Source organism: Natator depressus, chromosome 2, assembly GCF_965152275.1.
Source record: "Natator depressus isolate rNatDep1 chromosome 2, rNatDep2.hap1, whole genome shotgun sequence".
NCBI lineage: Eukaryota > Metazoa > Chordata > Testudines > Cheloniidae > Natator > Natator depressus.
The window spans coordinates 97,876,008-97,892,887 of record NC_134235.1 but is presented as its reverse complement, the minus strand read 5'-3'; the positions used below and the strand labels follow the sequence as shown (position 1 = coordinate 97,892,887).

The 16,880-nt window shown below is 39.1% G+C and overlaps 1 protein-coding gene across 1 annotated transcript; it reads right to left on the bottom strand.

Moving 5' to 3' along the window:
• Window positions 1-4,060: 4,060 nt before the first annotated feature.
• LOC141981867 (beta-Ala-His dipeptidase-like) lies at window positions 4,061-16,024 on the bottom strand. The gene is given in 9 exon segments (XM_074943496.1): window positions 4,061-4,206; window positions 4,209-4,233; window positions 5,568-5,765; window positions 5,858-5,940; window positions 7,387-7,549; window positions 8,443-8,586; window positions 11,701-11,808; window positions 12,317-12,339; window positions 15,949-16,024. Coding segments are annotated over 9 exon segments (903 nt in total). The 3' UTR covers window positions 4,061-4,123.
• Window positions 16,025-16,880: the final 856 nt, after the last annotated feature.

Genomic DNA, 16,880 nt, shown 5'->3' with positions numbered 1-16,880 from the left:
GGTTGGGGGTTAGGCACAGGGCTAACAACCCTGTCCCGTAAAAAAAAATATGTTACGGAAACAGCGATGGAGAAATTGACCATTACTGTGTGTGATGGCCTTCAGGGGTCAATGAACTGTATAACTGACAGTGGTGAAAGCCAAAAAGAAGCCACTGGCATGAAGACTGAAGTGCTCAACACCAAGACAAAAACTAAACTTGGTTTTTAGAACATACAGACAATGTACAAAACAGGGAAGTTAGCTCAGGTCACAGCAGAGATGAGACGCTACAGCTTACCCATCCTGCGTGTAAGCGAGAGCAGATGGACGGGATCAGGAAGATTAACAACAGCCTTGGGAGAAACTTTGCTGTATTCTGGATGGGATGATGGACAACACCATAAGGGTGCTGCAATCCTTTTGAAGAAGGGAGTGGAGCATTCCCTGCTTGAATGGAAGTCCATCCGCAGCAGATTTATGAGAGCCAGACTGAAAGGGAAACAATAATATCACTGATTCAGTGCTATGCTCTGACAAATAACAGTGATGAAGAAGTAAAGGACAAATTCTACCTTACACTACAGGCGGAGTTAGAGAGAGTACCACGCCACGACCTAACTATCGTCATGGGAGACCTGAATGCCAAGGTCGGTAACTACAACAAACGACAGAGCAATGTGAAGACAAGGGTGTGGCACCATGAATGAAAATGGAAAGAGGCTTGTTGATTTCTGTAATATGAATGACCTAGTCATCACCAGAACCCTATTTCAACATCGTGAAATTCACAAGCTGATATGGTGTTCTCCAAATGGCAGAGATAAGAACCAGATTGACCATATCATGATCAATGGCAAATGGCAGCGCTCACCGACAGATGTGAAAGTGAGAAGGGGTGCAGATGTTGGCAGCAACCACCACCTTGTGACAGCCTCCATCTAGTTAAAATTGAGATGTGTGGGTCCACCAAACAAGGGACATAGACGTTATGCAATTGACAAGCTAAAGTCTCCTGAAATACAGAAAGCCTTTGTTCTGCAGTTAAAGAACAGGTTTCAAGCACTTGCATACCTTGATGAGGACGGGGGGGAATGCAGATGAGGAGATCAACAAGAAGTGAGACAAAGTAACAGCAATTTATAAACAGCAGTGAACCCTGTCTAGGGTGCAGGCAGAACAGAAGGAAGTGGTGGATTACACCCAGCACATGGAATGCCATAGAAATCAGATGAGCCCTGAAGAAAAAAGTTTTAGACACAAAATCCCAGAAGCTGAAGGACAAATACCACGAGCAGTATAGCAAGGCACACCGGGAGGTCAAATGCCTTGTGAGACCGGACAAATGGCATTATATTGATAATCTGGCAACACAAGCAGAGGATGCAGTTGCTTGTGGTGAACAAGGAACCGTCTACAAAATGACATGGCTTATCAGTGGTAAACGGCAGACACCAACAAACACTCCCATCAGAAACCAAACAAGGACACCTACTAACAACCGAAAAAGAACAAGAAATGTGCTGGACAGAGCATTTCAAAGAATTGCTGAACAGGGAGTCACCTAAAGAGGAATCAAACATCCAGGAGGCAGAAGATCTTGATATCAACACAGACACCCCAGCTATGGAAGAGATCATTCAAGCCGTCAAATCCTTAAAAAATGGGAAAGCTCCTGGCAACTTGAATGCAGAATTGTTCAAGGTAAATCCTAAGTTAGCAGCATCTATCTTGGCCCCTCTATTTACACCAGTCTGGGAAAGGGGAAAAGTGCCAGATAAGTGGACTAATGGGGTTATAGTGAAGATACCAAAGAAAGGAACTCTCAGTGATTGTAATAACTGGAGTGGGTTCACACTTTTATCTGTGCCAAGCAAAGTATTGTGTAAGATCATAGTCCTGCGTATATCAGAGGCAGTCGATAACATTTTCAGAAAAGAGCAAGCTGGTTTTTCGGAAAGGGCGTGGCTGTACAGACAAGATCTTCGCTCTATGAAACATAATAGAACAATGCTTAGAATGGCAGTGGCAACTCCACATAAATTTCATAGACTTTGAGAAGACTTTTGATAGCATTCACGGGACCAGCCTATGGCACATTCTGCAGGTATATGGAATCCCTTTCCATATAATCAACATCATCAAAAGCTTTTATTTCAACTTTACGTGCAGTGTTGATCACAGTGAGCTCAGTTTTGAAGTCAAAACAGGAGTACGTCAGGGGTGTTTCATGTCTGCAATCCTCTTCAACATTGCCATCGACTGGGTAATGCAGCATACAACAGAACACATGCCAAGAGGTACTAAATGGACACCCTTCTCATCCCTTGAAGATCTGGACTTCGCAGACGATCTTGCTCTTCTATCACATACCCAACAACATATACAAGAAAAAAAACTTGACTCAGTGCATTCAGCCAGCAAATTGGACTGAAAATCAACCACAATAAGACAGATATCATGACCTTTAATATTGCCTCACCATCACCAGTATGGATAGAGGATTATGTTCTCACCAATGTAGAAGCATTCACATACTTAGGCAGCACCATCAGCCAGGATATCCAGAACAAAATCAGTAAAGACAGGAACACTTTCAGAAGCTTAAATACAGTCTGGAAATCATCAGCATACAATACCAAAACCAACATTACTTTATAGTTCAGAATGCTGGGGAATGAGAAAGTATGACATGTCCAAACTGTCTTCATTTCATACAACCTGCCTCAGAAAAATCCTCCGTATCTTTTGGCCCAGAACTATCTCAAACGAAGATCTATTGGCACAGTGCAGCCAAGAGGATATGAGCACCATCATTGCCAGGAGGCACTGGAGATGGATTGGTCATGTGCTTTGGATGGAAACTGATTCCATCACCAGAGTGGCAATAAGATGGACACCTGAAGGTAATCGAAAACAATATGGTGAAGAGCTGTGGAAGCCAAGCTGAAAAATGTGGGGCACAGCTGGAGAACTATTGAAAGATTTGCCAGAAACAGACAGGAGTGGAGGAGCTTCATCACTGCCCTAAACGCCAGAGGTGTAATAGGAACATGATGATGATGACAATGCTTAGGTGTTTTGATGATAGGCACTTAATTAACACAAATAGATACCTGTGGACCTGATGGACAAAGAGAAATGATATGGCAATTTAGGAGAGCCATTGTCATACCAAGAGAATGGGAGCCAAAGAAAAGAAAAACATGGTTTGTGCCATTTATGTTCTGAAGAATATAATAATTAAAAAAGGAGTCTCTGGACCTGGCCCAAGTAGTGGTTGCAAGAGGTTCCTTTCAACATGAAGTGTTCCTTCAATAAAAGTATTTCTGAAATTTTTTTTAATGAAGTAAACTGCAACTCAGAATGCTACAGCAACCCACATCCTTTCATGTATTTATACCTGCTCCTGTATCTTTTACTTCATACATCTGATGAAGTGGGTTCTAGCCCACGAAAGCTTATGCCCAAATAAATTTGTTAGTCTCTAAGGTGCCACAAGGACTCCTCGTTTTTTTGTTTTTTTTTTTGCTGATACAGACTAATACGGCTACCCCTGAAAGCTGTCACCAAGAAGTCTGTTTGTCTGCACACAGTTTGAATGCTAGTTGCCGTTGCAGTGCCTGCGTAAATAGTTGCTTCAATTAAGATCCAGTACAGTTTAACAACACAGAGTCCTTTCATGTTATTATCCAGTACATGGTACATGAAACAAACAGAATTGGGGTTGCAATGTTAACAAACACATTAAAGTAAACACAGGTTGCTGGTGTTGCTTTAAAATAAATATGAGCCTAATTCTGCCACCCCTACTCACACAGAGTTGTTCCTTTTTTTGTGAGTTGCCCATTTAAGTTTACTTGGCCCTATATAATTAAAGTAAAATACACCATTGGATCAAATGCTGCAGCACTTGCAATTATGCATACAATGGATCCAAACCAGAAATCTTCTTTACTTAGTCCTTACTAAAAGAAAGTCTCATGGGAATTAATACGAGTTTTGCCTGAGTAACAATGTCAGTACCAGGCCCAGTACATGTAATTCATGTTTTTATATTCCTGTGCTTTTTATCGGTTGGTGAGAGTAAGAACAATACCTGATATACTTTGAAATGGACCATGACAGTCCTAGAACATGACATTTATTCATAGATAATTAAATACTTACTTAACAGAAATACTAAGTCATTCATTGCTTCATGTAATATTCCTCCAAAGCCCCCGAGTGTAAGTCTCATTTAGCACATTGCACCTGCAAAAATAGAATAGATGAACACACTTGATACTTCCTTTAAAAACCATCGGGAAGGCAACGGGAAAAGTCTATGGTCATTTTCATTTCAGGATTTCTAGGTATATCATCACAATTTATATACTTGCCATTTTGTTCTCTTTTCCTTCACTGTGGAAAAAGACCAAATGTGCTAATGCACCTTTCTTTAAATAATATTTATTTGACTTAATATTAAAGAATCTATTATTCATTTACTTCTTCTGATGCTGACAGGCTAGTGTGACAATCTTGAGAGCCATATTTTTGAAAAACATGCTGGGTATTAGAAATGAGAACTGACATTTTCATATTTTCTACTATTCCAAATGTAATGTAGAATAAATATATTTTCTGGACAATCAGGATGAAACTTTCAGCACAAAATGAAGTGCCCGCTGCCATTTTTATTGTCCTGTCATTGGGGGCGGGCTTACTATGAAATGGCACAGTATCTCTGGTTTTATTAGTAAAACATAGTGGCGTTTACATAGCTAGGAAGTGGACATGATGAGAGATGCCTGCACAACAGTGGTGTCCTAGCTGCCTTTTTCAGAGGTGGAGGCAGTGCAGAAGAAGATAAAGCAGGAGCTATACTTCCAACTTCCTGCACTGCTGTTGAACCAACAGGCACCAGAATAAGAGTTTTAAATCATTTTAAGATAATAGATTATAGAGAATGAAGTAGTTTTTATGGAAAATAAAAGATATTCTGATTAAAATAATGTGGCCTCTTTTTTGTCATTCGTCATTATAAATTCACGACTTCTGCCTTTTTCCCTTTCCCTACTATCAGACTGTGACTTTTTGTTATAATTTATGAAGATAGACCACTAACCCTACCCATGATAAATCTCTGCTTGCAACCTTAAATCCCATGTGTTTCATGATCCTAGATAAATTCCTTGGAGACTGGCATGTACAGGAAATCCTTAATTCATTAGCTAATATTTTGTAAAGCCCTTTGAATATATAGAGGGACAAATTCTCCTATTAGTTAATTTCAGTGAGGTTGCACTGGTACAACTGAAAAGATAATTTGACCCATAATGTGCTTATAGGTGAATTTACTATTGTTATTTCTATATACCAGTACTACAAAGTGGTGATTCCTTTAGTGCAGCCTTAAAATTACTACCATATATAACAGAAATGGAATCATTGTATAATCCTGTATCTGTCTTTAACCCTGTGAGTTTATATATTCAGTAGGGCTGTTAGTGTTTGGACCTGGATAAATATAAAGCCACTTGATAAGTACTCAGCTAACATTCAGTTAATGAGAGTATAAGATCATGCTCCTTTTTGCACTATACCTCAACAAAGAAGTGGCAGTTTCCTCTTGTCCCATATGTAATACCAGGTTTGTTGCTGAGCCATGCAGTGTCAGTGACCACAATGTAATAGACGTCAGAAAAAAATGTACTATTTCTCTGTTCAACCAGCATATTTAGCCCAATGGACCCTACTTCTTCCATACCTTCAAGCAGAATCTTTACATTAACAGGAAGTTCCTATAAGGAAATGTTTCAAAAAGATTTATAAGCAATTAGTTACATAGTTGAAAATAGCAAACTTATTGTTCAAGGAATAAAAAGTCACATACATGTTTTTGAAGTGCTTCAATTGCATTCAGCACAGCGAGAACTTGTCCTTTGTCATCAGATGCACCTCGTCCATAGAGATTGCCTTGAAAACAAAATAGAATGAGATCATGATAACTAATAAAGTTAGTTCGTTAGGCAAATGCAGACAGGGTTGTTGCATAGGTGTAATAGAGGCACAGTTTATCGGTAGACATCTTATTACTCATCATTGTGCACTGAACAAATAGGAAAGAAACCAGCTAGACTTTCAAAGCTCAGGATGAATTTGCCAGGATGGCCTTTAGAAAATTATCTTTTTACTTGTAAACTGACCATATTTTATGTGGAAATTACTGGGACACAATAAATATATAGTCCCAGGATGCAATATTTTACTGAATCAATTTTTAGAATAGAATTTACCCTTTAAACTATTAATAAATATGAAATCTTTACAAACTCCATAGTATTTCCTCCTTCTATTTATGATCTTGCATACAACTAAAATAGTTTTTTGACAGGTTGTATATGTAACACAGAGCTCTACGTGGTCTGTAGAAAAACAATTAGTATTTGAATAACAAGGTCTCCTGTAGCCAGGATGAGCTATCCCTGTGATGTTCAGAATGTAGCTGGAGTACTCAACCTTTGCTATTCCAAATTCCAGTATTGGATTGTACTGTAATAATTGTAAAGTCCATATTTACTTGTAGTAAATGTTTATATTGGGCACTCTTCCTTTTGTATGCTCAATTCTAATTAAAGTGCTTTGGTGGGTGATAGTTGAGTAGGAGAAATATTATAACAAGCTGAATGGAAGGGGCTAAAGCAAGGTTCTCTTCAGCATTGCCTTCCAAAACTGGCAGAAAATAATAGTACAAAAGCAATATGATTTTGCAACCTTATTCTGATCAGACCGGGAATGCCCACAAATTCAGCACAGCCATCCATACAGAGTACTCAGCAGGAACATAAGCAGTCTGAATGGGGGAAAATAATAGCTGATCAAGGGAGCTAAATGTCTGAACCATGCCTCCTGCCCCAGAATTCTCCTGCTTTTCTAGCCATGGAGGAACAGCAGAGCATGGATTCTGTGGGTTTGACAGGAACTGGTAGTGAGACACAAAAGTTGTACCCTATTTGGACACCTCAGGTGAAATCCTGGCTGTACTGAAATCTATAGCAAAACTTGTGTGGCTTCAGTGGAGCGAGAATTTCACCTCTAATGTCTGGTGTAGGCATATGTGCAAGATACAATCTGAATTTGACACAAGATCTTCCGTGCATCTATATTTTTAGGACAAGTACTTATTTTTGCATATAAGGAAAGAAAAGTTCAAAGGATTTTAGTGGAAAATCTATTCACAGACAAGGAAGGCATTTCCCAGAAGGTTTTCTGTTTTACCTGAAGAAAATTATTATTTTCTATGTTATTTGAATGATCTTCCTCTTTTTCTTTCATGGTAGGGAAGCTGCTTTAGTATAAAGGGTCTCACTGTATAAATGATAAGCCAGTTGCTGAAAGCTTTCAAGCAGCTCAAGCACTTACTATTTTTCTCTGTCATTATGTAAGGCTCTGTTGACCATTCATCCTCAATTTTTGCCGGCTGCACATCCATATGCCCATAAAAACATACCATAGGCTTTTTTTGATCTTTTACAATGTTTGCCAGAATAACTGGTGGCAAAGAGATTTTGTTTCCATTGGGTAACTAAAATAAATCAAAGAGCTTCATTATATATATACATTGATAGAGGCTTCCAAAACAAGCATTTATAGATGATGAAGTCACTGGAGTTTGCACCAGGAATGATTTTGATCCTACTTGTCTTGATTTTTGAATGTTTTCTGTTTAGTTCTGTCATTGTAAAAATAATTTGAGAATGACTGCTATATAGAAGCAGACTAGAAACTACATCCTAAGGCTACTATGCAAGGATATATAATTTTCTGGAGCAGTGAATGGTTATATATGCAGCAAAAGAGTAACAATGCTAGCTGTAGTACAAAATAAGAAATGGTCTTAGGGACATGCAAACCATTTTGTTGCAGGAGGTTGGTCCTGGTTCCAGTCACATAACATTAAAAACATCACTGGTATGTGCAGTGCCTCGGATTTAAGGGGATAAGGAAAAGTTCTGGAAGCTCTAGTGCGAGGAGGCAGATGCTTCCACCAACACCCAGTTCTACTTCTTCTAAGCCTTGGGAATGAGGAACAGAAATTATGTTTCCTGCTGTCTCCTGTCATCTCCTGTTCTGGGCCTCCAAAAAAGGAGAGGAAAGGATCTTCGTAGCTCACTGATTCCCCTGCCTTGTAAACATGATTTTAAAGTTGATGATGGCCCTTTACATTCTGGTCACTTAATCCACCAGGATTACACTATTGGTTCCTGTGTATATAAAATGAGGCTTTCTTTGTAGTCTGCATTTTACTTATTGATGCAAAAGCCAAAGAAAAACCATGCTTACAGTTACAGTGGTAACCCATTTTATAGGTGTGCTTCTTAATTTGTACAGCGCTTAGATAATTTGTTATAGCACTAGACAAAAGCTGGTAATAGATACTTAGATTTGCATCCTGAAAACACAGTGAAAATATATTACCTCGTGCATGCCCAGATCTACCATCTCAACTGTTCCACCTAACTTTCTTATCCTCTCTTCTGCCAAAAGCATCATGTTTGTAACCAGATGTCTCTCTGCAGGGTCATTGGAGTTACTTTCTATGGCCACCCAATCTTTGAGTCTCTGCGGGATAAGAAAATTGAAGGTGATGATCTATATGTAGTGTATTGCTCTAAACTGGTGTCACGGCCCTCTGAAATGAAAGTTACCTGAAAACATCACTGTGACCCTGGCAGACAAGGTGCCAGCCGATGCCAAGGCCCAGGGCTTTGCTGAACACTGACAAATGCATACCTGGAAACCAGTCTGGCTTACCTAGGTGGTAGTATGGTTAAAGTAGATATTAGTGTTAAAAGAATGTGTTTAGTGTTTAGACAATGTTTGTAGGATGCTGCATGTATTAATCCTACTTATAATGCCTGTCTCCCATGGTATACATTTATATTGAGTGTTTTCATTGTAAACCTCTAATTATGTAACTCACCAAACAGGAAAAGAAGCGTTAATTAGTGTAAAGCACTGGTCCAGCAGACAAGAGGGCCTTTGAAACCAGATGAGCCATTGTAAGGCATCAAAAGGACAAAGACCTGGTTGATTGCCCTCCCAACCTACATGAAGAGGAGCCAGGCACCGGCACTTGTTCTATCAGTTTGGATTCTGGGGTGAAGGGGATAAAAATCCCTGACATGGGGAACTGGATCTTTATGCTGGTTAGCGTCTGAGGGGCAAAGATTCCTAAACGTAAGCAAGAGATCCCCATGCTGCTTGGCATGGGTCAGCCCTAAGGGACATATAGAGCTGCTTATTATAGAAGCATATATTACCTTTTAAAATCTAAGAAAAGAAATGAGAGTTATTTATGAGTTTAAAACAGGAAACATACACACACATTTGTGTATGTGTATGTTTCCTGTTTTAACCCCATAAATAACTCATTTCTTTTCTTACTTAATAAATCTTTAGTTAGTTTATTACAGGACTGGCTACAGGCATTGTCATTGGTTTGAGAGCTGAGTACAATTTACCTGGGGTAAGTGACTGGTCCTTTGGGACTGGGAGTAACCTGAATATTTTGCAATCTTTGGTGTAAAACAGCTGTCTATCACATAGTCCAGCTTGCCTGGGTGTCAACATAGACTGGAATGCCCAGGGGACTGTCTGTGACTCCACGATAAGACTGTTACAATGCTTTAGGAGTTCACATTTTTCACTGGATTGGTTGAAATCTAATTGGAGAACATACAACTAATTCGGGGTTTCTGCCCTGCTTTCTGCTTTCACTCTGCCCTGAGGTTGGCACTCATGGTCGTGAGCCACTCCAGACAGCTTGACAATCACATTGATTGTTCTATCCTCAGTCACATAGCTTTTAAATATCAACTATGGCCTGAATCCTGCAGAGCTCTTCATAGATACAGGGTCCTCTCTCCTATGCAGAACATTCCTGTATTGGGACCTAAGCAGGTTAAACAAATTAAGAAAGCTAAGAAATTGAAATGTGGTTCTACTCTGCAAATTGATTATGGATGAATAGCACCTTCTTACTTCAGAAAACTGCTCCTTGTGTGTCCTTAGGGTCTTCTTTTTTGTTGTTCGCGGCAATAATAAGTTTCTGTTGTTCTTCACTAATGATAGCTCTGCAGAGCCAATGCAGTTGAGAGAGAGCTGAATTCTAGTGCTTCTTGTGCATCATCAGTAGAATTGTTTGTTTGTTAAATTCCAAACAGTTGCACCCCTACAAATCCATTGAAGAAAATGGTTTTGCACAGGTGTCCTTGGGGACATATTTCCTAAACAGTGAGGTTGTATGGGGTCAGTGATGGCCTAATTTTGTCATCAGAACCTTTATCACGGAAGATGATATGTTGAAGGAAAGAACTCAGCTTAAGTCGTAGATTCCAGGTCAAATTTGCATGGCTAACATTTATTAAACTTTATTTAAAATATTTTTATTTGTAAACTGAACACATTTCATATGGAAATCAAGGAGGGCCTAATTCTGCCAAATGTATTCATGTTGGGTTGTAACTTCCTCCACCAGTTGTCCTGTTGAAATAAATGCAAATGCCTGTGTAGAAAGGTACTAACTCAGTGTGAATTAGGATTTTAAAAGTGGGCTCTAAGAAGCTACAACCGTATAATCCTATAATGTCACATTTTAACATTTAGCCTGAAAATTTATGGAAGGTTCATTGAAATTTAGCTTTCTAATAAATTAAATATGAAAATGATTTATTAAATCATTACGGTGCCCCTTGTGTTATTTATTTTGATGTTTAATTCCTTTAAACTGTCCCCACATTTCCAGTTACCAATATGGTATGCTTTTTTTGTATTCACAGTGCATAGCTGCATAGTAGAAGTTGTCAGGGGAGACGTTGGAGGTTTTGGTAACTGGGTAGGGAATAGATGAGGCTCTTTAGTTGGATGTTTCTGTTAAAATAATGAGTAGCAGGATTGTTAATTTCAACATTTAAAATGTCATTTTTAGGCTTCTGGGTCAAAAAAACTACTGGAAATGAACAGGTCAGTTCAAAGGTATTGTTTCAGGCTGGCTGCAGAGTGAGGAAGACAACATTAAGTCATTTTACACAAAGTTCAGGTTTTCAAGGTTATCTTCACTATCCTGAGAACTACAATATATAAATATATAAAGCTTATATTCCAGAACACAAACTTATAGTACCGGTTTGGCAAAGGGTACATTCTGTGATAAATTCTGTGATTATAGATGCACGGAATACTCCTAGGAAAAATCTTGCATATCTTACTTAGGTAAAAAAAACTGCAATGGTGAGGTTTTGGCCTTCTTTGATTCCTTATTCCTATTTATTGTTAAAAAATAATTGCCTTGTACATAGTACTTTTAGAAGCTAAAGTTTATTAGCGGAAAGAAACAGAAAACTGATATAAGTCTGCTTACTCCTTTGTAAAACACTTTGAGATCTACGGATGAAAAACTTTATACAAGAGCTAGGTGTTTATTATTATTGCTACTACTCTCTTATGAAAATCTTATTAAATATTACCCAAAAATAATTCATTGCATGTATATATCACTTTTCATCCAAAAAGAGCAAAAAATACTATGACCAGAAGTAAAATACCAAGTGTGCTATGATGACTAATTGAACCATTTTAGGATTTTTTTTTTTTTAATGTCTAACCTACTTTGAGAATTCATATGACTAGAAACTTACATCGCAAACATTCTTACTGTGCAGCAATGGGCCTTACCTGTACATATTCATTTTGATGTTCTTCGATATACTGAAATATTTGATCCGAAGGCACAGATACTGCTGTAGTAAGTGAAATGAACGATATGACAAACACCAAGACAGTCTGTAAAAGAAAATTTGAAATGTTGTAAAAGAAGTTAATCTTTTGATTCTCAGACTTTATACAATGCTCAGTCTGTGTGTTTCCAGGAAGATGTATTGCCATTGCAAAGAATGACCTGGGTAGTTTAGTTAATACCAGTGTCAGGTAGTGCTTAAACACGTAGGAAGACATTTATTTCATGTTATTCCAGTTCTAGCTCCTTTCTTGGTCCCTAATAATCAGAGCTCACAGTGTGAAACAGGAGTGCTGAAGACCTGGAGGTTCAGTCTCAGGAGGCAGTGAGGCTGTGTGGCCTACCCTGAAGGCAAAGTGGGATCCCTTGGAGGTCTGGCTACACTGAAGCTGTTTCTCCTGGATACTGTTCAAAAGCTAGGAGTACAGCACCAATCCTGTGGATCCATGACACAGTGGTATCACCCATTTTAGGTATTGGGTGTATTTCTTAGACTGGTGGAACAAAATGGGGAAACTGTTAAAGTGACCACTGTAACATCACAGCTCCATTCACCTGATGGTAGCAGCTGACACGTTCTACAGAAAGAAGGAAAGATGTTGGGTTAGTAGAGGGAGGGAATGGCCAGCATGACAACAGTTAGTATCTCAGATTCCCACTCCACAACCTCAGATGCCATATGCTTTTTTAAAAAAAGTACATACTGTATTTATAAGTCTGTATTCAGCCTCAGAGGATAAAATGTATTTAGTGCACCTTTGCAGGGCTGCTGTTCTGGGGATGCTTTAGATGCTGAGAACATTCTGAAAGCTGGTGAATAAAGGTGCAGCTGGGTGCTTTACAAAGCCAGGGAGCTATGAATGGGGAGTGGTATAAGAACTACTAAGGTAACCCTACCTCATTCAGGGATTTCCCCCATGCTCAGGGAATCCCTATTCAACCACACCTGCCATTTTTACAGCCCCCTTGCACTGGCAGACTGGTATAATGGAGCCAGAGTACAAGTGAGAATCTGCCCCATAAAATCTACATACATTAGAGCCAGATTCTTCAGCAAGTGGCACAAAAGAACCTTAATGCACCAGCGGTGGCCATCTGAGAATTCTCCCTGTGCCAGGGAAAACTCCACTTTCTTCTGTGCCTCCCATCTCCCACCTCCCTCTCCCCACCTGCTCCCTTTATAAAGGAAAAGAGGGAGGCAGGGAGCATGTTGGGGGTGCACAACAGAGGCCATAGAACTTCCCTGAAATAATTCCTGTGTAACCTGGAGCATATGTTTTAGAAAAATATCCAATCTTGATTTTTAAAAGGATGGGGAAGGGCGGGGGGGATGGAAGAAGCCAACTCTAGCTATACCCTATGCCCCAGTGAGGTGAGGTCCCTGAGGGAGCACAGGAACAACCCTGAGGGACCATATGCCAGCTGCATAAATTAGGGCCACCCTTGTGCAGCCCTACCTTGCCCTGGTGCTGGGTGGCTGTGATGCAGGAAGGTACCAATAGCTCCCTGTTGCCCCTTCCTCTCCACGCCACATGAGCTCAGTTACTGACTTAGGCTCTCACCCCGTATTATTGATCTCATTAAGAAGCATTTCAGCTCAGCGCTAAGCATTTTGTTGCTGTTTTTAACTTTACAAAATGTGTAATTTGTGCCAAATCATTCATCCCAAGAGTCAACTTTTATTTAATGCAAAATGAAAAGCATAGAGAAGTATTGGACACAAGCTATTGAGCTACCATCAGCACCTTGTAGTAAGTGGAAGGGACTATTAGTTTGGCTCTTCTTTTCAAATGCTGTCTGCACACTTGGTGCTATTTACAAGATAAATAAGAGGTTGACCATCATTGGTACCAAATTATTTTACCACTTCTCATGCTGGAAGGGCATAATGAGTGGGTTCAGTTCTGGGTCCAGTTCTGTTCAATATTGTTAATGATTTAGATAATGACACTTATAAAGTTTGCGGACGATACCAAGCTGGGAGGGGTTGCAAGTGCTTTGGAAGATAGGATTAAACTTCAAAATGATCTGGACAAACTGGAGAAATGATCTGAAGTAAACAGGATGAAATTCAATAAGGACAAATGCAAAGTACTCCATTTAAGAAGGAACAATCAGTTGCGCACATACAAAAGGGAAATGACTGCCTAGGAAGGAGTGTTGCAGAAAGGGATCTGGGGGTCATAGTGGACCATAAGCTAAATATGAATCAACATGTAACACTGTTGCAAAAAAAGCAAACATCATACTGGATGTATTAGGAGGAGTGTGGTAAGCAAGACATGAGAAGTAATTCTTCTGCTCTACTACACACTGATTAGGCCTCAAATGGAGTATTGTGTCCAGTTCTGGGCGCCACATTTCAGGAAAGATGTGGACAAATTGGAAAAAGTCCAGAGAAGAGCAATAAAATGATTAAAGGTCTAGAAAACATGACCTATGAGGGAAGATTGAAAAAATTTGGTTTGTTTAGTCTGGAAAAGAGAAAAACGAGAGGGGACACGATAACTGTTTTCAAGTACATAAAAGGTTGTTACAAGGAGGAGGGAGAAGAATTGTTCTTCTTAACCTCTGAGGACAGGAGAAGAAACAATGGGCTTAAATTGCAGCAAGGGAGGTTTAGGTTGGACATTCGGAAAAACTTCCTCACTGTCATGATGGTGAAGCACTGGAATAAATTGCACAGGGAGGTTGTTGAATCTCCATCATTTTTAAGAGCAGGTTAGATAAACACCAGTAAGGGATGGTCTAGGTAACACTTCATGCTGCCTTGAGTGCAGGGGACTGGACTAGATGACCTCTCGAAGTCCCTTCCAGTCCTATGATTCTATGACTCAATAAAAACAACAAGGAGTCCGGTGGCACCTTAAAGACAAACAGATTTATTTGAGCATAAGCTTTCGTGGGTAAAAACAGATTTATTTGAGCATAAGCTTTCGTGGGTAAAAACGTGGATTTTTACCCACGAAAGCTTATGCTCAAATAAATCTGTTTGTCTTTAAGGTGCCACTGGACTCCTTGTTGTTTTTGCGGATACAGACTTACATGGCTACCCCCTGATACTTGACACTATGATTCAATAAGAGTTTTGACAGTGACTTGGCTGGGATCAGGATTTGGCTTTTAAAATAGTAAACAATCAAGACCTCTGAAAATTGTCAAAAGGGGGAATCAGAAGATATTCTTTAAGGTTAATATGTGCTCAGCATGGTATGGCTTAGACCTCTCATTTACTTTCCTTTGTAAAGCACTTTGAAATCAATGGATGAAAAGTGTGATGTAAGCACTAGTATTATATAAATTACTATTACTTATTAATTTTGCTTCAGTGGCTGCACTCACTCTTTTTTTTTTCTTAGCAGAAATAAAGGGCTTTTCTTGTTGAAATTTTCATAACTGGTGCCAAATCCTGATGCCAGAAAATGACAAAATTTTCCATTGATTCTTTAGTGGGAACAAAACTGGGTCCTTGAAGAGCTGAAGTTTCTCTAAGTTCATGATACATTGCTTTTAACCTAGGAAGTCTGGAATTCTTTTAATTCTCTATCAAATTATTTAACTCAATTGAGCCTTTTAAAATTTGCTTTAATTCCTCCCTAAACTCCTTTGAAGTCATTTTGCTCTTTGCATACTCAGTTCTTTCCTTTATTTTGCTCTGCTTTTAACGATAGCACTTCTATGTTTGCCAAAACTGCAATGTTCTCACACTCTTTACAAAGATTTGTATAAGCACACATACCCACACAGGACATTTGTAACTAAAAGCAAAATGCCTGACTCTCGCATACATCCTCTTTCTGTGCCCTGGGGCTCCCCAAACAGAATACCCTCCTGGCATCTAAATATCTTGATTTTTCAAAAAAGCTCAAACTCTCTTTGGGCTGTAACATAATTGTCTTGTGCAACAGAACAACAACAAGAAAGCATAAAAATGAACCAGAAAATGTTTTACCATGACTGTGAAATGGAGAAGCTTCCAAAATTGCCTCATTAGTACATTGGTGGTAGAGATGGTCGTAACTGGGTAACAGTCTGACCTGTGTTGACTGCCTTTTATCTCAGGTTCCAGCAGACTCTTGTCCAATAACGCATTCCCACCCCCTTTCTCTCTTGATTAACATTAGTTATTTAGTCTCTCCAAATATTTTGTTAACAATATCTGTAGAGCAAACATCTGTCACATTTACTTAGATTCAGAATACTTAGGCTGCCATGATCAACTTGGAGATAATGGCGTTCATTTTTTGCCTTGACTAATACCATCTTACCTAGGGAATAAATCTCTCCACTAAACCACAATTCTTTGGTTCATTTGAGACAGATTATGAAGAGGTGTTTCCTTTCCTCAACTGTCTGGATTTACTATAAAGAGAACATTTTTATTAAGATATGTAACCCTGCTATAATATTCTTACACAATTATTTTATGTGAGTCTTGTGGCAGGAGGTTCTTTCTCCCCACTAAGCTGGTTAAAAATAATCATGAGCAAATTCTTGCGTGTGAAATGATTGTTTAGGTTCTGGCCTTAGGTGGCTGCCAATGCAATTAGCCTAAACTAACAGCAATCCAGTACAGAGCTCCACAGATTGCAGAGGATGAAAAAAAAAAACAGCACAGGAAAAGTTGACTTTGGAGAAATGCTGCAAACAGTTAATGCATCTCAAAGGGCTCTGCCAGTATAGATATGTGAAATTAAAGGATCTTTAACTGCTTTAAATTATAGATATGACAGAAACACATAGAAAAACCTGAAAATGCCAGTAAAGAGAAGAGCAGAAAAAACTGCTACTCAGGGAGATTAAAGACTTGTAAAGATATGTAGAAGTTATAATGAAATCGACAGCATTTGAGGAACCTTAGCTGCATTAGGCATGCACAGGGAGAGGAAAATATCAGCAGAACTAAATGATTTTTACTGTCTTCTCCATCCCCAAATCCACTGGGTTAGAGAACTCAGTGATCTGCTAAATGGACTGGAGAGAAAATATACAGTGTTCCAAACTTCAAAATATTATATTAGAGTTGGAAGAGACCTCAGAAGGTCATCTAGTCCAATACCCTGCTCAAAGAAGGACCAACACCAACTAAATCATCCCAGCCAAGGCTTTGTCAAGCTGG